General features: G+C 46.2%; 3 protein-coding genes across 3 annotated transcripts in view; 2 read left to right on the top strand and 1 right to left on the bottom strand.

Moving 5' to 3' along the window:
• Positions 1-1419: 1419 nt before the first annotated feature.
• Positions 1420-2763, top strand: LOC123773236 (ice nucleation protein InaU-like). Its single transcript, XM_069318219.1, has 2 exons — positions 1420-1426; positions 1664-2763. Exons 1-2 carry the CDS (start codon positions 1420-1422, stop codon positions 2761-2763), a joined length of 1107 nt encoding a protein of 368 aa, XP_069174320.1.
• Positions 2764-4278: 1515 nt separating this feature from the next.
• LOC123773344 (ankyrin repeat and BTB/POZ domain-containing protein 2) overlaps positions 4279-23302 on the top strand; it is a 198588-nt gene continuing 179564 nt past the window's right edge. The window contains exon 1 of the mRNA XM_069318138.1: positions 4279-4402. The gene's annotated coding sequence lies outside the window, so the exon portion shown is untranslated. The remainder of the gene's footprint in view (positions 4403-23302) is intronic.
• LOC138359226 (integumentary mucin A.1-like) overlaps positions 6662-23302 on the bottom strand; it is a 16933-nt gene continuing 292 nt past the window's right edge. The window contains exons 2-3 of the mRNA XM_069318218.1: positions 9724-10302; positions 6662-6833 (exon numbers count right to left, since the gene is read on the bottom strand). Coding sequence (XP_069174319.1) covers positions 6662-6833; positions 9724-10302 — 751 coding nt within the window. The remainder of the gene's footprint in view (positions 6834-9723; positions 10303-23302) is intronic.

The following is a 23302-nucleotide window of genomic DNA, read 5'->3' as shown; positions in this document are numbered from 1 at the left end:
ATTTCCCATCCCCACTACCAATTTTTCCTACCTCTTCTTTTTCTCTCCCATCCTCTTTCTCCTCCCTCTTCCAATTTCTCCTTCCTCTTACCCACTCACACTTTCTCACTTTCTTTAACCTTCCTTTTCTCTTTCTTTTCACCTAACTCTTTCTCCACACCCTTCTCTTCACCCTTCCTCTTTCTACCCCCCCCCCTTCTTTTTTTCACCCTTGTTTCTTTCTCCTCCTTTTCCTCTCTAATTTCCCCATCCGCTCTTCCTCATTCCTCCTTCCCTTCCATCCCACCTTTATCTCTATCCATTTTATCTCCTTTCTCGCCCAAATTCTTGTATTTACTCTTATCTTTGCTGTACTTACTGCCTCATCCCAATTTTAAATTATATTCTGTCTTATACAGAAGTCTCTCTCTTTATGTGCAGTATTTAAACCTGTCTATAAGTTTACCTAATTTTATATGTTAATGACTTACTTTTAACCCATCTTTCTATCCTATTTTACATCTTCTCAACGTTTGTTTTTCATAGATCCTTAATGCGTGACTACTCTTTGTTCTTTTATACTGAAAGTAATTGGTTTTCTATTAATTTTTTGTATTTTCTTGCAGATTTTGTTTATGTATAGTTTTCTTCAATAAAGATCATACAATTTGCATGATTGTTATTTAACACACCCATTCATAATGTACAGTACTTATTGTCCAAGATAAGAAGATAAGAATAAAGGTAACTGCAGAAGGTCTAGTGGCCCATACGAGGCAGCTCTTGAGAGATGTATTTATTTCATACACTCAAGCATCTCTGAGATAAAATATATATATAATAGAACTATCATCTTCAGACTGCTTAAATTAAAAGGCATCAAACTTCAGGATAAGGTTTTTTGCACCTGCCTTGTGTCTACCTTGTGATAGGAAGGTAGAAATAGTCTAAGCTACTCTTATCGCTTTGAGGTGTATTTTATTGTCTCAATGGACGTACTTGAACTTTATGATGATTTTAGGGCTCCAGTGTCCCCTGGAGCCCTCCTGGGGACACCTGGTTGACGTCCTCCTGGTTGACGTCCGGTCTACCAGTAAGGTAAGGGAATGTTCTACTATTCTTTCTTGTTCATTACAACCAATGGAGTATGGCACAAATTTTCAGGTCATATACTTAATATAAGAGTACAGTACTGTATTTGTATATTTTGTTGCATTTGCAATTCTGCAGTTGCAATACTGTGAACCTTGATAACCAATCACCTCTGTATAATAGACTAAATGCCAACTCTATACCCAACTCCCTAGGTATGGAGGGAGGGAATTATCAGGGGAAAGCGCCAAGCCATTAGGACTATATAGCCCTTGGAAGGGGGTCAAATGAAACACCATTATTAATGTGTTATCTAAAATAACTACTATAGAAAAATTTGTGATAAAGATGATTAGTATGTAAATTTTTGTTACAGTTGAATGTAAGTTGGTACAGTACAGTATTTCAAATTACTTAATTTATACTTCTCTTTATTGACAATTTTATTTGCACCTGGCCAATGAATGGTATTAGGCTACTAAGGAAGTGATAACATAGGCTACCTAGGAAGAGATACATTAGGCTACCTAGGAACATACCTTAGGCTACCTAGGAAGTAATACCTTAGGCTACCTAGGAAGTAATACCTTAGGCTACCCAGGAAGTAATACCTTAGGCTACCCAGGAAGTAATACCTTAGGCTACCCAGGAAGTAATACCTTAGGCTACCCAGGAAGTAATACCTTAGGCTACCTAGGAAGAAATACCTTAGGCTACCCAGGAAGTAATACCTTAGGCTACCCAGGAAGTAATACCTTAGGCTACCTAGGAAGTAATACCTTAGGCTACCTAGGAAGAAATACCTTAGGCTACCCAGGAAGTAATACCTTAGGCTACCCAGCAAGTGATACCTTAGGCTACCTAGGAAGTAATACCTTAGGCTACCTAGCAAGTGATACCTTAGGCTACCTAGGAAGAAATACCTTAGGCTACCCAGGAAGTAATACCTTAGGCTACCCAGGAAGTAATACCTTAGACTACCCAGGAAGTAATACCTTAGGCTACCCAGCAAGTGATACCTTAGGCTACCCAGGAAGTAATACCTTAGGCTACCCAGGAAGTAATACCTTAGGCTACCCAGGAAGTAATACCTTAGGCTACCTAGGAAGTAATACCTTAGGCTACCTAGGAAGTAATACCTTAGGTTACCTAGGAAGTGATACCTTAGGCTACCTAGGAAGTAATACCTTAGGCTACCTAGGAAGTAATACCTTAGGTTACCTAGGAAGTGATACCTTAGGCTACCTAGGAAGTAATACCTTAGGCTACCTAGGAAGTGATACCTTAGGCTACCCAGGAAGTAATACCTTAGGTTACCCAGGAAGTAATACCTTAGGCTACCTAGGAAGTAATACCTTAGGTTACCTAGGAAGTGATACCTTAGGCTACCCAGGAAGTAATACCTTAGGCTACCTAGCAAGTGATACCTTAGGCTACCCAGGAAGTAATACCTTAGGTTACCTAGGAAGTGATACCTTAGGCTACCTAGGAAGTAATACCTTAGGTTACCTAGGAAGTGATACCTTAGGTTACCTAGGAAGTAATACCTTAGGTTACCTAGGAAGTGATACCTTAGGCTACCCAGGAAGTAATACCTTAGGTTACCTAGGAAGTGATACCTTAGGCTACCCAGGAAGTAATACCTTAGGCTACCTAGGAAGTAATACCTTAGGTTACCTAGGAAGTAAGTAATTATCAAAAGAATGCACCAAGGCGGGGAGACTGTAGCAGTGGCTAACCAAGGACGTGATACCTAACTTCAAACTTAAAAAGCTCATGATCTTGAAAGTAAAATTTCCTTTTAAAATTTAGGTGTGTAACCTGCCTGTATATAATAGTAAAAAAAAAATGTATATATATCGACTAGAAATTTAGAATATTTGCGTGATAATGAAACAATGATGGCTCAAAAAGGGTTTTATATGGTGATTTTGGGGCTTTAGTGTCCCCGCGGCCCGGTCCTCGACCAGGCCTCCACCCCCAGGAAGCAGCCCGTGACAGCTGACTAACACTCAGGTACCTATTTTACTGCTAGGTAACAGGGGCATAGGGTGAAAGAAACTCTGCCCATTGTTTCTCGCCGGCGTCCGGGATCGAACCCGGGACCGCAATATATACGCAAATGAGCCACAGGGATGTGAGGAAACGCTTGTTTTTGAAATTGAAATAAGTTTATTGAGGTAAAATACACACAAAGGGATGAGGTAGCTCAAGCTATTCTCACCCCGTTCAATACATCGTGTTAACACACACATAGATACACATCACAAGCCATAAACATATTACCAAACATTGTGAGAGATAAACATATACATTTCCTAGACTTGTTTAGTGTAAGGGAAGTAAATAGGGAGGGAGGTGAGGGAGGATGGGAGGGGAGGGTAGAGGGAGGTGCAGACCCCGGCAGCTGCAGCAGCAGTGTGGCGTGTGCCTCGGCTCCGGTGGCTGTGCCCCACACAGTACGCGCAGCCCTCTCCTGCACGGTACTCCAGCCCTCCCCGTGCCCTGCCTCACGCCCCTCCCCACTCACCGTGCCCAGCCCCCATTACCTGCGCCACTTCCCGCGCCCCTCGCTGCTCACCGTGCCCCTCGCCACTATTTCTGCATATACCATACCCGTGCCCCTCTCTACTCCCCCACGACACTCCCCACTACCCCTACCCATCACCCATTTCCCGTACCCCCCCTTGCCACTACCTCTACCCATCCGAATACCCCCACCACCGTAATACCCATACCAATTCCCATTATCCGCGACGCTCTCCAATACCCTCAACCAACCCCTGCCCCATTACTCATGCCCCTCCACTAAACACTCAACAACCCACACCCCCGAACCACAACTGTGCCCCTGCCACATTATACCCTCACTGCACACATATACCCCTTCATCCATATACCCTACTATACCCCTGGGGAATACACCCATACAAGCTTCCTACACCCATTCACACTCTCCTCGCGTTCCTCATATGCCCCTCTCCGTGCCTCGCCCACACACTGGCACGTGCCCATACCCACTATACCCGCGCCCTTGCACACACCTCACGCCGCTATCCCCCCATTCCCCCCCTTTGCTCGACCCCCTCTCCAATTTCAGTACCCAACCTGCCCCACCTCCCACAGGCACCCTCCTCCCCTATACTTTTCTAGTTTCGTCACAAGGAATAAAGGTGGATATAAGGACGCAGAAGGGACCAGGTGAAGGGAAGTGATGGTGATGATGGATGAAGTGTGATGGTGACCAGAGAGGAAGTGTGGGCCTGGCTGCCACCATGTATCGCTGGCTACCTTGGCTGACCTCCCGCGCCCTCCCCACACTTGCTGGCTGGTAAGTGTTCCTCTCACTGTGTTGTATATGTCTCACACACACACACACACACACACACACACACACACACACACACACACACACACACACACACACACACACACACACACACACACACACACACACATGGGGATACATATTTGTAATGCTACACACACACACACACACACACACACACACACACACACACACATACAATTTGCAAGGTTAGAAAGGCGCAACAATACATAAGTGGAATGTGTCTTTGAAAATACTACTCATGTATATCGGCGCTAATGCGTATGTTTTTACTGCATATGCTTTTGTGCAAGTGCTGTATATGTGTGTGCTGTGGGGCCTGACAGCTGAGTGGACAGCACTCGGGATTCGTAGTCCTGAGGTTCCGGGTTCGATCCCCGGTGAAAGCGGAAACAAATGGGCAGATTTTCTTTCACTCTGATGCCCCTGTTTCCTAGCAGTAAATAGGTACCTGGGAGTTAGACAGCTGCTACGGGCTGCTTCCTGGGTATGTAGTGGCCCAGGACCCACTCCCTGGGTGGGAGTGGGTCCTGGGCCACCACCAGCTGTGGGAGTGGGTCCTGGGCCACCACCAGCTGTGGGAGTGGGTCCTGCGCCACCACCAGCTGTGGGAGTGGGTCCTGGGCCACCACCAGCTGTGGGAGTGGGTCCTGCGCCACCACCAGCTGTGGGAGTGGGTCCTGGGCCACCACCACCTGTGGGAGTGGGTCCTGCGCCACCACAAGCTGTGGGAGTGGGTCCTGGGCCACCACCAGCTGTGGGAGTGGGTCCTAGGCCACCACAAGCTGTGGGAGTAGGTCCTGGACCACCACCAGCTGTGGGAGTGGGTCCTGGGCCACCACCAGCTGTGGGAGTGGGTCCTGGACCACCACCAGCTGTGGGAGTGGGTCCTGGGCCACCACCAGCTGTGGGAGTGGGTCCTGGGCCACCACCAGCTGTGGGAGTGGGTCCTGGACCACCACCAGCTGTGTGAGTGGTTCCTGGACCACCACCAGCTGTGGGAGTGGGTCCTTGTTACGGACCCGTAACAAGGACCTGTTACGGGTCCTTGTTAAGGGTCCGTAACAGTCCTGAGCCACCACCAGCTGTGGGAGTGGGTCCTGGGCCACCACCAGCTGTGGGAGTGGGTCCTGGGCCACCACCAGCTGTGGGAGTGGGTCCTGGGCCACCACCAGCTGTGGGAGTGGGTCCTGGACCACCACCAGCTGTGGGAGTGGGTCCTGGGCCACCACCAGCTGTGGGAGTGGGTCCTGGGCCACTACCAGCTGTGGAAGATCCTTACTGTGGCATGTTCTGTCAATATTTATATCCTAAAAACGTGTACTGAGCTACGCTGAGTACGGGTGCCGTGGCGTGGTGTGTCCTCCCTCTCCCCCGGCCGTGGGCTGCATAACTTCTCCCAGGACAATACGCATTTGTGCAGTTAGCCTAATTTAGCATTAGTAGCGGCGTTTGGGAAGTGGTTTCCCCCGGAGTGATCGTCCTCCCCTACTGGTCACATCACATAAATTCCAAAGAGGCCTTCCACTCAGAATGTAAATGAGTGATTTTCTTGTGCTGACCATCGCGTGCTGCAGTAAGGGAGTCTTATTTAACACGTCGCCCCTCGGGTTTCCACGGTGTTTATCTTCTCGCCTTGGTGGGTATGGATGTGTACTGACCTTAATGGACTCGTAGGGTTCAGTCTTAACTCCTGAGCTCCGCCATACCATTTGCCGTCTAATACACTCACTCACGCTCACTGGGAGCCGGTCGGCCGAGCGGACAGTACGCTGGACTTGTGGTCCTGGATTCGATCCCAGGCGTCGGCGAGAAACAATGGGCAGAGTTTGTTTCACCCTATGCCTCTGTTACCTAGCAGTAAAATAGGTACCTGGGTGTTAGTCAGCTGTCACGGGCTGTATATCAGTGGCCAGTGAATCTGCCCACCGATGGCTTCCTGCCTTCCATATACTTAAGTGTTCCGTAATAATACATCTCGCTTCCTACAACTTTAGAGAGAGAAATCACACTAACGTGAAGTATCACTGAGAAAATCCGTAGGAGCCGTGATGAGGATTCGAACCCATCCTCGAATTGGTTCGAATTCGAACCAAAATTTGACGAATCAAATTCGTCAATTTCATCATTACATATGGAGACGATTGAATGGGATTTCACTTAACTCCTTTGAGGCAAGCACTCGTGTTCCTAATGAACGAATAATTAGGTCAAGTCGTCCAATTAGAAGCGCGTATACTGCTAGCGAGAAGATGACGCCAGAGTAGGAAGCACTGTGATTGGTTGCGGCCCAGTAGCTGAAGCAAGGAGGGTGACTTGGACGGCGTAGCGCGCCATTCGGAGCCCGCCATTACTACAGCGGTTGCTGCTGCTGGTCTGTCTTCCTTCCAACACTGCGCCCCGTCTCGCACACCTGTAACCCCTAACTTATGTTAACCCATTGCACACCTGCCCTCATACCTACTTTGCACACCTTTTAGACCGTTGCACCTGTTAACCTCTCGCACGTGTTCACACTTTGCACCTGTTAACCCTTCGCATCTGTTCACACCTTGCACCTGTTAACCTGTCGCACCTGTTCACATCTTGCCCCTGTTAACCCCTCGCACCTGTTCACACCTTGCACCTGTTAACCTGTCGCACCTGTTCACATCTTGCCCCTGTTAACCCCTCGCATCTGTTCACACCTTGCACCTGTTAACCTGTCGCACCTGTTCACATCTTGCCCCTGTTAACCCCTCGCATCTGTTCACACCTTGCACCTGTTAACCTGTCGCACCTGTTCACATCTTGCCCCTGTTAACCCCTCGCATCTGTTCACACCTTGCCCCTGTTAACCTGTCGCACCTGTTCACATCTTGCCCCTGTTAACCCCTCGCAGCTGTTCACACCTTGCACCTGTTAACCTGTCGCACCTGTTCACATCTTGCCCCTGTTAACCCCTCGCATCTGTTCACACCTTGCCCCTGTTAACCTGTCGCACCTGTTCACATCTTGCCCCTGTTAACCCCTCGCATCTGTTCACACCTTGCACCTGTTAACCTGTCGCACCTGTTCACATCTTGCCCCTGTTAACCCCTCGCACCTGTTCACACCTTGCACCTGTTAACCTGTCGCACCTGTTCACATCTTGCCCCTGTTAACCCCTCGCATCTGTTCACACCTTGCCCCTGTTAACCTGTCGCACCTGTTCACATCTTGCCCCTGTTAACCCCTCGCAGCTGTTCACACCTTGCACCTGTTCACACCTTGCACCTGTTAAAGCCTCACACCCGTTAACCCTGACGTATCTACCGTAGGTGTAGCGAAGGTGACGACATAGAGAGGGAAAGAGAGTGAAGCGAATATGTAATAATATGGTTGATGACGGTACAAGGGGACCGCCTTGTATTGGTACAATACAAGGCGGTTGTAGACAACAAGGGGACCGTTGTTGTTGTCTAAGACTGGGCTACTGAGAACACGCAGGTGCTAGTAGCACTATGGTGAGCCCGTAGTGGACTTGCCTGGCGCGGGGCTGTGACTTGATGAGAGGGGAAGGATGAGGGAAGTAGAGGAGAGGAAAATAGTGGGGGTAGAAGGATAGAGGGAGAGTGGGGGGGGATGTAGGGAGGGAGGGAGGGGAGGGAGTTAAAAACGGGCATACAGAGTACAAGTTAAGGACCCGAGGCGGGTCTGCATGCCTCTGTGAGCGGCCAGTACCTGGCCAGGCTTGGCACTACTGCTGCTGCTGCTGCTGCTGCTGCTACTGCTGGTGTCTATACTCGCACTTCCCCACGCCTCTTACACACTCCTCCAATTCCTCCAACGTCCCTTTCTCCTCCAACATATCTTCTGCCCCCCTTTCTTGTTCCTCTGTCCTCTTCCACCCTCTCTTCATTCTTCTCATCTTCCACTCTCTCTTCCTCCTCTACCCTCTCCTCCTCCTCCTCCTCCAGCACGTGACAAGCGGGGGTTCCCAAGGGTCGGAGCTGAGACCACTACCGTCCCTAATGATTGTGAACGACCTGCCGAGAGCGTGAGGTTGTACATGTCTGTTTACACACAACGCAAAGCTAACGAGGAATGTAAAAACAGATGACGACTGCAGGAAGTTACAGGAAGACTGACATACATCAGTTGTAGGTAAACAAATGGTTGCTGAGATGTAGTTCCAATTAGTAAAGAAGATGTAAAGGGGAGAGAGAGAGAGAGAGAGAGAGAGAGACCAAACTGCGTCTACACCATAAGGGAAAGGCATCGACAGAAATCGGAAAGAGAAAACGATTTGGGCGAGTTGGGACAATTCCAACACTAATGCTTGGTGTAATAATCATGTGAGTGTCGGGGCGTCGGGTAAGATCTACACACAAGCTGCTCTTTGGTCTTAACGATACCAACAACGTTCACAACCCTATACAAAGTATGTAAAGGTGTAGGAAACACTGTAGCTCAGTATTGGAGGGGCCAGGACACCTCCTGTCTGTGGAAACACTTGAATATTAGTACCGAACCACATGTACTGGTCGATACAGTGACAGCCTTGCTTCTTGCAGGTCGGCGCTCGATTCCCAATGGTTCAATGAGTTGGGCAACTTTCATGCCCTCCGTCCTACCCCAGCGTCAGGTCGTATCTTCCAAGTGCTATGTAGTCGTACTCGCTTAATGTTCTCTCACGATGATGATCTAAGTGAGGCTTCTAACATGCATCAGAGACTGCGGCTTGTCCTAAATGTGGCAGACCTGCTGTGTGTCCAGCCTCCTAGAGGCAGCAGGTGTAAGCTGTGCCGCACCACAGATCATTGTCTACCGCAGGACGGCCTACCCGGCCTGGCCCCTGGGACGGCTGTACAGCCTCCTGGGCCGCGTGCGGTAATGTAGCTAGGGTCAGCCTGTGTACCTATGTGGCCCACACACCCAGGACGGCTGCCTGTACCTGTGACGATGGTCTTCCACCACCAGCTGGGAACACCTTCCACCACCAGCTGGGAACACCTTCCACCACCAGCTGGGAACACCTTCCACCACCAGCTGGGAACACCTTCCACCACCAGCTAGGAACACCTTCCACCACCAGCTGGGAACACCTTCCACCACCAGCTGGGAACACCTTCCACCACCAGCTGGGAACACCTTCCACCACCAGCTGGGAACAACTTCCACCACCAGCTGGGACCACCTTCCACCACCAGCTGGGAACACCTTCCACCACCAGCTGGGAACACCTTCCACCACCAGCTGGGAACACCTTCCACCACCAGCTGGGAACACCTTCCACCACCAGCTGGGAACACCTTCCACCACCAGCTGGGAACGGCACTGACCGACGTGTAGGGGTAGTCGGCACTGACCGACGTGTAGGGTAGTCGGCACTGACCGACGTGTAGGGGTAGTCGGCACTGACCGACGTGTAGGGTAGTCGGCACTGACCGACGTGTAGGGTAGTCGGCACTGACCGACGTGTAGGGGTAGTCGGCACTGACCGACGTGTAGGGTAGTCGGCACTGACCGACGTGTAGGGGTAGTCGGCACTGACCGACGTGTATGGTAGTCGGCACTGACCGACGTGTAGGGGTAGTCGGCACTGACCGACGTGTAGGGTAGTCGGCACTGACCGACGTGTAGGGGTAGTCGGCACTGACCGACGTGTAGGGGTAGTCGGCACTGACCGACGTGTAGGGTAGTCGGCACTGACCGACGTGTAGGGGTAGTCGGCACTGACCGACGTGTATGGTAGTCGGCACTGACCGACGTGTAGGGGTAGTCGGCACTGACCGACGTGTAGGGTAGTCGGCACTGACCGACGTGTAGGGGTAGTCGGCACTGACCGACGTGTCGGGTAGTCGGCACTGACCGACGTGTAGGGGTAGTCGGCACTGACCGACGTGTCGGGATAGTCGGCACTGCATGAAGTTTGAAAAACATCCTTGTATGCTTATTGTATGTAATGCTACATAAGTGCTGTATAGGTAACATAATGTGGACCATGATAGAGAATATATACATTTAGGTCTCGGATGTATTACTCACATGTATACTGCGTAGTTTCCATTTTAGTATTGTACCTAGCATTGTCCTCTTATCATGACATTTAAAGAAATTATGGCACTGAGAAATGTTTTCCACCAAGCTTTTGATACACAGGTTTTATATATCTACTTCACTTTATATTCATGTATAGATAGGTATAAACAGTTGGCCAACGTCATTGAATCCTCCCTAATCCCACTTCCTCTCCCCCCCCCCTCCCCCCGTGATGTAATGACTTGCGCCAGCGTTACCATCCATGTCTTATCAATATGAAATCTGTGTGTATATATTTATATATCCTGATAAATTCTCTAATGTATTGAATTCTTCTTAAGTTTGTGCCTTATACTCTTTACTTTGCCTACATTAAATTAGAAGTTCATGAGTGAGTTATGTCTGTAAATGAGCTAGAGAGAGTTGAAAGTTGAGGGTCAGTTGACTCAGGGAGTTTGGATAGTGTCGCCCCACGGTCAGGCTGGCTCAAGGCGCCATTACTCCTTGACTTTCCCAGACGAGCTCATGTGTAGCGTTCTGGTCAGAGATTTATGACCTTATTTGGGGGTACAAATCTAGTGCCTGTTAGATTTAGTATCATGCAACAGTATGTATAAACATGGATAATTTATACTGTTGTTCAACATGTATATAAGGTTGTAGAGGTTTTATGTCTTTCTGAGGTGAAATTCTGAGGAACTTAAGTAGTGCCATGGTGCTCTGTGTGATATTGTTTCTTCATTCCTCATGTGTTACTGGTAGTGACACCATCACCCTGTTTTGGTATTTGCAGCATATAGGCGCTAGTGTTCCACTGTGCCAGGCAAAGTTCCTGGTGTCAGCTAGTGTTGATTGATGCAGTTTCAGACCTGTATTTGATGTATCATTGCCAGCTGATGAGAAGCTGGATATAAAGTAATAGTGTGTGGTATCTGTAGAATGTATTATTTTTAATGTTATGTGGATTGAGATATTAATGGCAGTAAACTTTAATATTTGTTGCTAGCCTTTCACTCCCCTAGAACCTTGATAAATATAACTGGCCAGGCTATGTGTTCCAGTGATGCTGAAGGTTACTCTCTCTTAACAATTAAGTGGAGGTTCTTGTCCGTGTCTTTTAACATTGAAATGGGGACTGTGACTCATAACAGCATAGCTCATAACATATTATTATGGGGGCACTGAATGTGATCCATAACACACCACACTTGTCTCACCGTCACTACCACCAACACACTTGTCTTAGTCACTACCACCACACTTGTCTCCCTGTCACTACTACCACCACCACACTTGTCTTAGTCACTACTACCACACTTGTCTCCCTGTCAATACCACTAACACCACTCTTGTTTCACCGTCACTACAACCACCTACGGACACTATTGTCTCCCCGTCACTACCATCACCACCACCACACTTGTTTTACCGTCATTACCACCACCCATTACACCTGTCTCAATGTCACTACCACTACCACACTTTTTTCACCGTTAATACCACCATCCATCACCCTAATTGTCACTACCACCAGCGAGTAACAGTGAATGGGGAGACATCAGAGTGGCGAGATGTCACCAGCGGAGTCCCACAGGGCTCAGTACTTTGATCCATCCTGTTTCTAATATATGTAAACGATCTTCCAGAGGGTATAGACTCGTTCCTCTCAATGTTTGCTGATGATGCAAAAATTATGAGAAGAATCAAGACGGATGAAGCTAGACAGGGATTACAGGATGACTTGGACAAACTGGAGGAATGGTCTAGAAAATGGCTGCTAAAGTTCAACTCAGGACAGTGTAAGGTAATGAAATTAGGTGACGGGAGCAGGAAGCTGAATACAAGGTATCATCTGGGAGGTGAAATCCTGCAAGAGTCAAATAGAGAAAAAAATTGGGGGGTTGATATCACACCGAACCTGTCCCCAGAGGCCCACATCAAAAGAATATCATCAGCGGCATATGCTAGACTGGCCAACATAAGAACTGCCTTTAGAAACTTGTGTAAGGAATCGTTCAGGACCCTGTATACCACTTATGTAAGACCAATCCTGGAGTATGCAGCTCCAGCCTGGAGTCCATACCTAGTTAAACACAAGACAAAGTTAGAGAAGATTCAGCGGTGTGCCACCAGGCTCGTCCCGGAACCGAGAGGAATGAGCTACGAGGAAAGGCTAAAGGAGCTGAACCTCACATCCCTGGAAAACAGTAGAGTAAGGGGAGACATGATAACCACCTACAACATTCTCAGGGGAATTGACAGGGTGGACAAAGACAAACTCTTCAGCACGGGTGGGACACGAACAAGGGGACACAAGTGGAAACTTAGTACACAGATGAGCCACAGAAACGTTAGAAAGAATTTTTTCAGTGTCAGAGTAGTTAATAAATGGAATGCACTAGGAAGTGATGTGGTGGAGGCTGACTCCATACACAGTTTCAAATGTAGATATGATAGAGCCCAATAGGCTCAGGAATCTGTACACCAGTTGATTGACAGTTGAGAGGCGGGACCAAAGAGCCAAAGCTCAACCCCCGCAAGCACAATTAGGTGAGTACAACTAGGTGAGTACCAACACGATCACCCTTGTCTCAATGTCACCACCACCACCACACTTGTCTCACCATCACTTCCACTACCACCCTCACACTTGTCTCACCATCACTACCACCACCCTCACACTTGTCTCACCATCACATGAATATTTTAATTTATTCTTATTCCCGTGTCTTCATATTCTAGTATTACATCCGTCGACTCTAAACTGAAAGTCTAGATGGGTCTCCTGAGGAAGGATGTGATTAGCTAACACGCTAAGTGTAGTAAGGAGGTCATTCCTCACTCTAAAGACTATAGAACAATTGACTAGGCGCGTGCAAACACCGAGACCTCAAAAGTTTGAAATCCCCTTCATTTAGCCGTCGACCTTCGCAAATCGCCGGACCGAATCTACCGAGTACGTCATGGGTTCTCACACCATTTAATTTGTTGTGTGGTGCTATGAATTCAGCCCAATTCTCAAAGGCAGTCTCAAAATGAATAACAATAATAATTTCAGGTAACGTGGCAGAACACATATAGAGCAATAAAATGTGTGTGTGTGTGTGGTGTATGAAAGACGAAAAAGTGTTCAATATAACAATACAATATATTCAACTAAGTACTAACTACTACAACAACGAAAGAAATATCACTGACGTTACTCGAAATCCTTCCAGTGACACCTTTACTGACCGCTAGACACCAGCCATGAGTGATGGATAAATGAACTAACTTGAACATACTGAGTGTTCATAGATGATACAATCAAGCAAAACATACTAATCTGTAAGCACTGTGCAACAACAAAAAGGTAGGTTAGGAGACACGCCTCTAGTAACCTTCTCCAGTTACTTTACGCTTCTTCCTGCCCTCCCCTACAATGGCAGTTGCCATGCACTGAAACTAGTAGCCTATCAAGAACATGACAGTGGCTCATGGGGTTACTGGCAACTCCAGCAACTCTCCACAATTCAATTCTTACGTTAACACTCTCTCCCTCGGACGATCAACAATCAATGACTAATTTATTTCGTTAATATTAAAGTAACACTTACGTTAACTTAATCTTGTCTCCCACAAACAATTCAAACTGTACAACTGTCACTAGTAACTCAGAATTACACAAACATTCTACACGCCGAGCATTCAATGAGTAATCTAAATTAATCCTTGTACTACGACAGCTGATTAATCCCAGTACGAGTTACGTTATTGGTTACTATCGTACCTCGATAGTTTTCTACAAATTCTATGCCAAAAGTGCTAAGAGAACGGCAATCACCCTTGACTACCCTCGACCAATTAATTACTATCCCGAAGATCAATACTTAATTAATATAATACACAAATACGTCACCTTTCACACTGGCTCAGCAATATGACATCAATGACATGAATTCTCTCTGGGGCCATCCATACCCCAAGGAACTCAGGTGACTAGTGCAAGCCCATAGACCGATAGGTAATAACTACGTCTACGTTACTTTACAAAGATGTCACTCATCCAAAAGTCAGTCAAATTACCTGTCCACTGACAGATATTAATAACAAACGTTACGTTAATGAAACATTGGAGCCTTCGTATCAGTCGATCAACCCTGATCAGAGTTAATTTCCTTGACTTCCTTGAACCCTTATTACCTGTTCAACTGACAGATAATATTCAACAGACAGTACTTAAAATGCAAAACTTCACCCCTCCCGGAATTCCTACAACCTGTCTGACTTCTGAAGTGGCCGCTTGGCTAGGCTCCCTGCCCAACCAAAACAGCTGTTCCTTTAAAAATAATTAACCCAAACGTACCTTACGTTACTCAAATTGTCTTAGAACAATTTCTCCATAAGCAATGAGTGTTCCCTTGGTGACGTTACATTAATTGCCTCTCAATCAACGTTCACTGAATACTGGACTTCGATGACAACCAAATATACAGGAAAAATAACACCAAGTACTCGTCCCAAGGTTTCCCAGTTTGGCCGGTTGGGGACGGGTGTGTCTCTGCCCGCCTGTGCTGACGTGGCTTTACGATGTTGGTCCCTCTCCCCCCTGTCATCCGGGCTCAGTCTGTGGGACTAGAGTTCTCTGTGCGGGCCGGTTACCCGGAGATTGCGCTGGCTTGTGATATGCTCTCTGTCCCTGTATTTGAGATTTATGGGGTCGAGTTGGTAACGGTCCGTAGGGCGATTGTGAAGTTCACAGAGGAGGTGGCATATCGCGATTTTCTCCGGCGATGCGAGGGGCGGACATTACCCCTGCCGGATGGTGCGTGCACTGTGACCCTCTCTGATAGAAGTGGTGCACTTACTTACGTCAGTGTGCATGGGGCTCCCTTGGAGTTTCCGGAGGGTCTACTTCGGTGGTATTTCGGCCGGTTTGGCGCAGTAGTTAGTGTGAGGGTGAATGTGGTGTCTTCCAGTTCTCTTAAGGGTGTGAGGACTAACATTCGCACCCTGGGCATGAGACTCCGGGCGGATATTCCGTCCTCTGTGCGCCTTATGGGGTACAACGTTCGGGTGTTTTACACCCGTCAGCCGCGGACGTGTTATCGTTGTGGTCTTTTGGGCCATCAGGCTGCTGCCTGTTCTGCGCCTGCCGTTGCACCAGTGAATCTCTTCAGTGAGGAGGATTATCCACTGCTTCCAGTGGGGGATGATTCGGTGGATGTGGACGTCTCTTCGGCTGAGGACGTGCCCTCTGTATCAGCTGTTGCTCCGCCTGTTGCGCCCCCTGTTGTTGTCGCCTCTTCTCTGGTGGTTGTGTCCTTACCTAGTGCTCAGCCTGTTCCGACTGGTGTCCCTGAGCCTCTTCCGTCTGCCATCTTCTCGGGCCCCTCGTCTTCCAGTTCTTCCTATGCTGCGTCTGTTCTGGTCCCTGCACCCTCGCCGTCGGTGATGGGGTGGCTGCGGAGCCTCCTGCTGTGTGTGGTCCGGTTCCCCCTGTGGTAGAGGCTGCTGCCGTTCTGCGTCGGGCGTCGGTTCGCCCGGCTAGTGGTGCCCGTGCCTCTGGATCTGCTTCCGGCTCTGACGATATCCAGCAGGAGCTCAAACGTTCCAGGCGTTCGTTTACGGCCTGGGCTGATGTTGGGGACTTTAGTGACTGTGGGTCTTCCAGTGTTGACAGCGTGGATCCGGCTGAGTCGTTGTCTCCGCAGTTGGTGGTGGCGGAGATTCATGTGCCTGCTGGTGCTGATGCCCGTGTCTCGGGTGTGTCTCCTGTTTCTTCCTCGCCCGGGGGCTCTCCGCAGTGGGTGTGGTGGCTTCCGTTGCCAGGGATGGTGTGGATGCTGGTGCTGGGCGTGGCCTGGTGGTAACTTTGCGTAAGGATACGCACCGCCATGATTCCCTGCTGTCGTCTGGTGGTGTACCCATGGCCGCTGGTGCCCCTGTGGTGGTGCCCCCCGTTGAGCCCTCTGTCGAGCCCCCTCCTGCAGTGTTGTGCATTGAGGACCTGGAGGCCCAGGTGGCCAAGTTCCTGCTGTTTGAACGGCCGGAGGACTTTTCTGGTGGGCGGGTTCCAGTTGTATGGGATCGGGTGGCGGCTACTGGCGTCCGGAGGGACATCGTGTGGGTTCCACGTCTGCAGGTGTTTGTTTCCAGGATTTCGGTTCATATGGTGCCCCGGTGTTAGGTAACGCCTCCTGGACAACGTTGCTGCTTTGGGAGGCGTTCATTGTGCGGTTAAACCGGATATGTTCCCGGGCAAATATGTACGCTGATTTCATGTTACTGTAGTTGCTGTTTTTGTTGGTATTCTTGGCTAGTTGGATGCTGTGCGAAGTGTCTTGTTATGTTTCTTGATGTACTTTTTGTTGTGTTTTATTCTCGGTCCTTCAGGCCAGTGCATGTATGTTGTTGTGTTTGTACCTGTTTGTTTTCTGGTTTGCGTGGTTTGCTTGTTTATTATTATTGTTTATTTTGGCCTCGCCCTTTGTTTGTTACGGGGCGGATGGTTTCGTGTGAGTGGTTTTTATTCCTGTATTGTTTCTGTGCTGTACGTTTGACCTGGTGTTTTCATATTGCTTTACCTGTTGTACATGTTTGTTCTTTATGTTTTGTTTGGAATGTATTGTGATTGTCCCGTAATGTTTCATGTTATTCCTCTTGATGTATGTTTTGTTTTATGAAGGTTTTGTTTTGTGATGTTACTGTGATTGCTAGTTTGCCATTGTATTATGTTTTGTGCCTTGATGTATTCTGTATTTTTCTATGCATTTATTGTGTTTGTGTTTTGTTGTGCTATGCTGATGGCCTTTCTGGCCGGTGGTCTCTTGTTTTATTTTGTTCTGTTCTGTATTCTGTGTTGTTTTTATTGTATTTAAATTGCATGCTTTGCATGTAAAAAAAAAAAAAAGTACTCGTCCCAATGAGGAGTTCACCCACGACACAATAAATCACAACACACGGTGATTTAAACGCTTACAATCCGGTTGCAATTTACAGCTACTGCAGAACACCGGTAAATAACACCCACGGTGCTCTAAACCACTAGAGCACGGCCCATACAATTTACTGAACTACAATAACAAACTCGGTGATCGATCAATAACACTTTTAACAATCACGGCCCAACAGTTTACAACCCCGTTGCAATGACACATACACGGTGTTCTAATTTCACTATATTAGAAACACCTTACTACAGCCCAGTTGTAATAACCAATTACTGCAACCGCAGTAATGACACACTAGGCTTTGTGACACTACAATTATGTATATCGTACCTGCTGACCTCACCTGTAGCCTTCAGCTGTCAAACGCTAATGTGGAGCACTTAGGAGGTAACACACTCATGACAACTTGGCAAGTGATTAGCGATCCCACGGATCGCTAATTACTCCTGTGAATTACGTTATTCAGACAGATCAGTCAGCTGTTACTCCTGACAGCGACGTGACTCACACTTCACTACAAATCTACCAAAATTACATTAACCAGGTCAGCCACATATACGTACATATATAATCACATTTATCACAGCCCTGAGAAACACAACACTAGTATAAAAACAGACACTCGTATTACTCCACAATAATCAAATGCCAGGAAATCCCCGGTGTTACAACACTGTCACTCTACCGTGAAATGATGACCGGAACTGGACTCCTCTGCTGCAAAACACTACACAGACATGGGACATAACAAACACAAATCACCAAGAAATGAAATTACATGAAATCCCACCAGAATGGAGTATAAAACACACTAGTACGGCCCAATCGGTCTTGAGTCTAATATAAATATAATATGTTCCCGTGTGAACACATTATATTTAATAGCTGATTTTAATAGCCTAAGAATTTTTTTGGGTCAAATAGATTGGAAAGACTTGGGTATGGGAGGGAGCCGGTCGGCCGAGCGGACAGCACGCTGGACTTGTGATCCTGTGGTCCTGGGGTCGATCCCAGGCGCCGGCGAGAAACAATGGGCAGAGTTTCTTTCACCCTATGCCCCTGTTACCTAGAAGCAAAATAGGTACCTGGGTGTTAGTCAGCTGTCACGGGCTGCTTCCTGGGGGTGGAGGCCTGGTCGAGGACCGGGCCGCGGGGACACTAAAAAGCCCCGAAATCATCTCAAGATAATCTCAAGATGGGGTGTGGGCCGGTCTTGGAGCGAGACATGAACCCAGCGATAGGTGATGTAAAAGGGGATTTCGATGTGGATTTTATATATAACTTATTTAAGAATATTCTAAACAAAGCACAGGAACGTAGTATACCATACAAATTGAATAGATCGAATACTCATGACCCAAAATGGATAACAAATAATTTAAAGAACCTTATAGGTAAAAAGAGAGCTTGGTACAAAAGGATTAAGAATGGGGAAGTCAGTTTAGAACAGGAATTCATACAACTGGTTGGAAATATCAAAAAAGAGATTAGGAAAGCGAAAAGAAACTATGAAGTTCGCATAGCAAAGCAAGCAAAGTCAAATCCTAAAGGGTTTTTTCAGTTATATCGAACTAAGACTAGGGAAAGGATAGGTCCATTAAAATCTGAGACAGGTCAAATAACGGATAATGACAAGGAGATGAGTAGTATTTTAAACAAATATTTTATATCTGTATTTACTAAAGAAGAACTTAACAATATGCCTTCAGCCGAACAAGTCTATGTGGGTGGGGATGAGGACAGGTTGACTAGTTTAGCAGTTACCAGGGAGGATGTAATTAAACAATTAGTAAAACTAAAACCAAACAAATCCCCAGGGCCGGATGAAGTGTTTGCCAGGGTGCTCAAAAAAACAAAGAGGAGCTTTCCGAGCCACTGTCTACCATATTTAACAAATCAATATTATTTGTATTAGTGCAGGGGGTAATGATGTTGGGCAAGTTAGGAGTGAGGAACTAATACAGAGATTAAGGACAGCCATTGAATTAGTTATGAGCAAGGGAGGAATTCCGATCATATGTGGCATTCTTCCAAGAAAAGGAGTGGAAAATGAATGGATGTCGAGGGCACTTGGTGTCAATTGCCGGCTGGAAAGATATTGCAAATCAAATGCAATATCTTTCATAGACAGCTGGGAACACTTCTATGGAAGAAATGAAATGTATGCTCGTGATGGGGTGCATCTATCCAGGGCTGGGGTTGTTGCTGTTGCAAACTCGTTGAAACCAGTGGTTAGAGGTGTTTGTTTGGGTTTAAACTGTTAGTAGATAGTGGTATGGGAATTGATTTGGAGGAAGGAGGTAATAAAAGTATGTGTTCGTGGGAGAAAAGAATTGGCAAAATGATCATGGAAAGAAAAGGGCCTCAAAATAACAATTCACTTAGGGTATATTACACTAACAGTAGAAGTCTAAGAAATAAAATTAACGAATTAAATGCTCTTGCCTGCACAGAAAAAATAGATATTATTGCACTTACCGAAACGTGGATGAATGTAGAAAATAGATAACTATTAGCTGAATTTCAAATAAATGGATTTAAACTATTTCACACAGATAGATATATTAGACGAGGAGGGGGAGTAGCCATATATGTTAGGGACAATTTGAAATGTAGTCTCAAAGAGGGAATCAAAACTGAGCCACACACAGAAACTATTTGGATAGAATTAATCGAAAAAGCAAATAATATTATAATAGGAGTTATATATAGGCCACCAAATTTAGACAAAATGGAAGCAAAGCATCTATGGGATGAAATATCTAAAGCATCTAGATCTAACAGTATTTATGTCATGGGTGACTTTAATTTTAGTGGAATAAACTGGGTGAACAAAACAGGGAATAGTGAAGCAGAAGATTTCCTAGAATTAATTGACGATTGCTTTCTTACGCAACACATTAAGGAACCAACGCGGGAAAATAATATTTTAGATTTAGTGTTAACTAACAGGGAAACACAAATTAATGACATCGAAATAGGGAGTGAGCTAGGGAACAGTGATCACAAAGTAATCAGATTTAGCATAGAATGGAATAGACCTGTAGGAGAAAATTCTGTTTAAGTGCCAGATTTTCGAAAAGCTGATTTTAATAGCCTAAGAAATTTTTTGGGTCAAATAGATTGGAAAGTCTTGGGTATGGGGTGTGGGCCGGTCTTGGAGCGAGACATGAACCCAGCGATAGGTGATGTAAAAGGGGATTTCGATGTGGATTTAATATATAACTTATTTAAGAGTATTCTAAACAAAGCACAGGAACGTAGTATATCATACAAATTGAATAGATCGAATACTAATGACCCAAAGTGGATAACAAATAATTTAAAGAACCTTATAGGTAAAAAGAGAGCTTGGAACATAAGGATTAAGAATGGGGAAGTCAGTTTAGAACAGGAATTCATACAACTGGTTAGAAATGTTAAAAAAGAGATTAGGAAAGCAAAAAGAAACTATGAAGTTCGCATAGCAGAGCAAGCAAAGTCAAATCCTAAAGGATTTTTTCAGTTATATCGAACTAAGACTAGGGAAAGGATAGGTCCATTAAAATCTGAGACAGGTCAAATAACGGATAATGACAAGGAGATGAGTAGTATTTTTAACAAATATTTTATATCTGTATTTACTAAAGAAGAACTTAACAATATGCCTTCAGCCGAACAAGTCTCTGTGGGTGGGGATGAGGACAGGTGGACTAGTTTAGTAGTTACTAGGGAGGATGTAATTAAACAATTAGAAAAACTAAAACCAAACAAATCCCCAGGGCCGGATGAAGTGTTTGCCAGGGTGCTTAAAGACTGCAAAGAGGAGCTTTCCGAGCCACTGTCTACCATATTTAATAAATCAATAGAGTCAGGCAGAGTGCCAGAGTCATGGAAGGTAGCTAATGTGGTACCAATTTTTAAGAAAGGAGATAGATCACTTGCGTCAAACTATCGGCCAATTAGCCTAACGTCTATTGTGGGAAAGTTACTTGAATCAATAATTGCAAATACAATTCGTCTCCATCTTGAAAAACATAAATTAATAAATGAGTCGCAATATGGTTTTATAAATGGCCGTTCATGTTTAACAAATTTGCTAACTTTTTATTCCAGCATAGTTGAGGCAGTTGATAGTGGTAAGGATTGTGATGTTGTGTACCATGACTTTAGCAAAGCTTTTGATACAGTGCCACATGAAAGACTAATTAAAAAAATAGAAGCTCATGGTATTGGGGGTGCTATATTAAGTTGGATTAGTGCATGGCTATTCCAAAGGAAACAGAGAGTTAGTATAAATGGGGTTAAGTCAGAGTGGGATAATGTTGTTAGTGGAGTTCCTCAGGGCTCTGTCCTGGGACCTCTGTTGTTTATAATATATATAAATGATTTAGATTCAGGTTTGAGTAGCAACATCTGCAAATTTGCAGATGATACAAAAATCGGTAGGGAAATCAACACGAAAGAAGACTCGCTATCACTTCAAGTTGATCTAAATAGGGATTTAGAATGGTCAAAAGATTGGCAGATGCAGTTTAATGCTGATAAATGCAGAGTTTTGAGGCTTTGTAATGATGATAGAGTTACAAGATACGAGCTAGATGGTGTTGAGATTGCGAAAGGGATCTGGGAGTTATGATTAGTAAGAATTTAAAACAAAAGGATCAATGCATGAATGTTCGTAATAAGGCGAATAGGACACTGGGATTTATTAATCAAAGCATTAGTAACAAGACACCTGGTGTGGTTCTTCAGCTATATCTTGCTCTGGTTAGGCCCCATTTAGATTATGCAGTTCAGTTTGGTCGCCGTACTATAGAATGGATATAAATTCACTTGAACGTGTCCAGCGTAGGATGACAAAGTTAATTCCCCAAATTAGAAGTCTTTCATATGAAGAAAGATTAATAAAGCTTAAATTGCATTCACTGGAAAGACGAAGAGTTAGGATAAGTTTAGATTTAGGAAAGACTTGGGTAAATACTGGTTCGGTAACAGGGTTGTTGATTTGTGGAACCAATTACCGCGTAAAGTGGTGGAGGTGGGGTCCCTCGATTGTTTCAAGCGCGGGTTGAACATGTATATGAGTGGGATTGGGTGGTTATAGATAGGAGCTGCCTCGTATGGGCCAATAGGCCTTCTGCACTTACCTTTGTTCTCATGTTCTTAACACACACACCACACACACACCACACACACACACACACAACAGATCAAGTCTTCCCTTCACTAGCAAGGACGTAAATAAGGGTGAAAATTTCATGCGCCCGCGCTTCCCTTCACCTCTCAGATGCTCTAGAGATTATGCGGGCAGAACACATGACCTCGAATTCAGGCTTAGAGATTAATCTCACCAATACACATAGGGGTACTTACTCAATTACGCACCCGGCTCTCACATACATCTTCTACCATATACAGACACACCGCTTGTAGGTGGCCACCTCCTCAAGGCGGCGGACTAGGCTTAGGTGGTAGCCCAGCGTGGCTAAGCTCACTTCGTACCCTTCCTCACTCTGCCGGCTTTGTACCTGGCTAAGGGCGAAGTGTGGCGTTCGTACAAGATAGCGCCAAACACTATAAGCGTCACTGTCACTCGAAATTCCCACCATATTTTATAGGAAAACTGCCCTGCACACTGGCAAGATATTCCCAGATCACTACACTGCTACAAGACACTAGCAGGAGATCAGATAGTCTTCTTGATAACTGAGATGGGGACTTACCAGTCAGTTGCACCGGCTTGTATGAACTTTACCCACGTCTCACGCTCTGTTCAATACACATCCTTGTTATCACAGGCAAATAAGAGGAGATCCCGGATTCTGCTATGTTCCCAGGGACCCACGTCAATGTTGCTGGATACTGAAGATGTACTAGGAGCTACCATCTACGACACCTGTACTCAGCTGGCCGACTGAGTGAAGATTACGTCTACCACAGGCGATGGCTCGATGTAGAATGGCAT

This window comes from Procambarus clarkii, chromosome 89 (assembly GCF_040958095.1).
Source record: "Procambarus clarkii isolate CNS0578487 chromosome 89, FALCON_Pclarkii_2.0, whole genome shotgun sequence".
NCBI classification, from domain to species: domain Eukaryota; kingdom Metazoa; phylum Arthropoda; class Malacostraca; order Decapoda; family Cambaridae; genus Procambarus; species Procambarus clarkii.
Note: the sequence above shows the minus strand (reverse complement) of the source record. Positions and strands in the feature narration are given on the sequence as shown.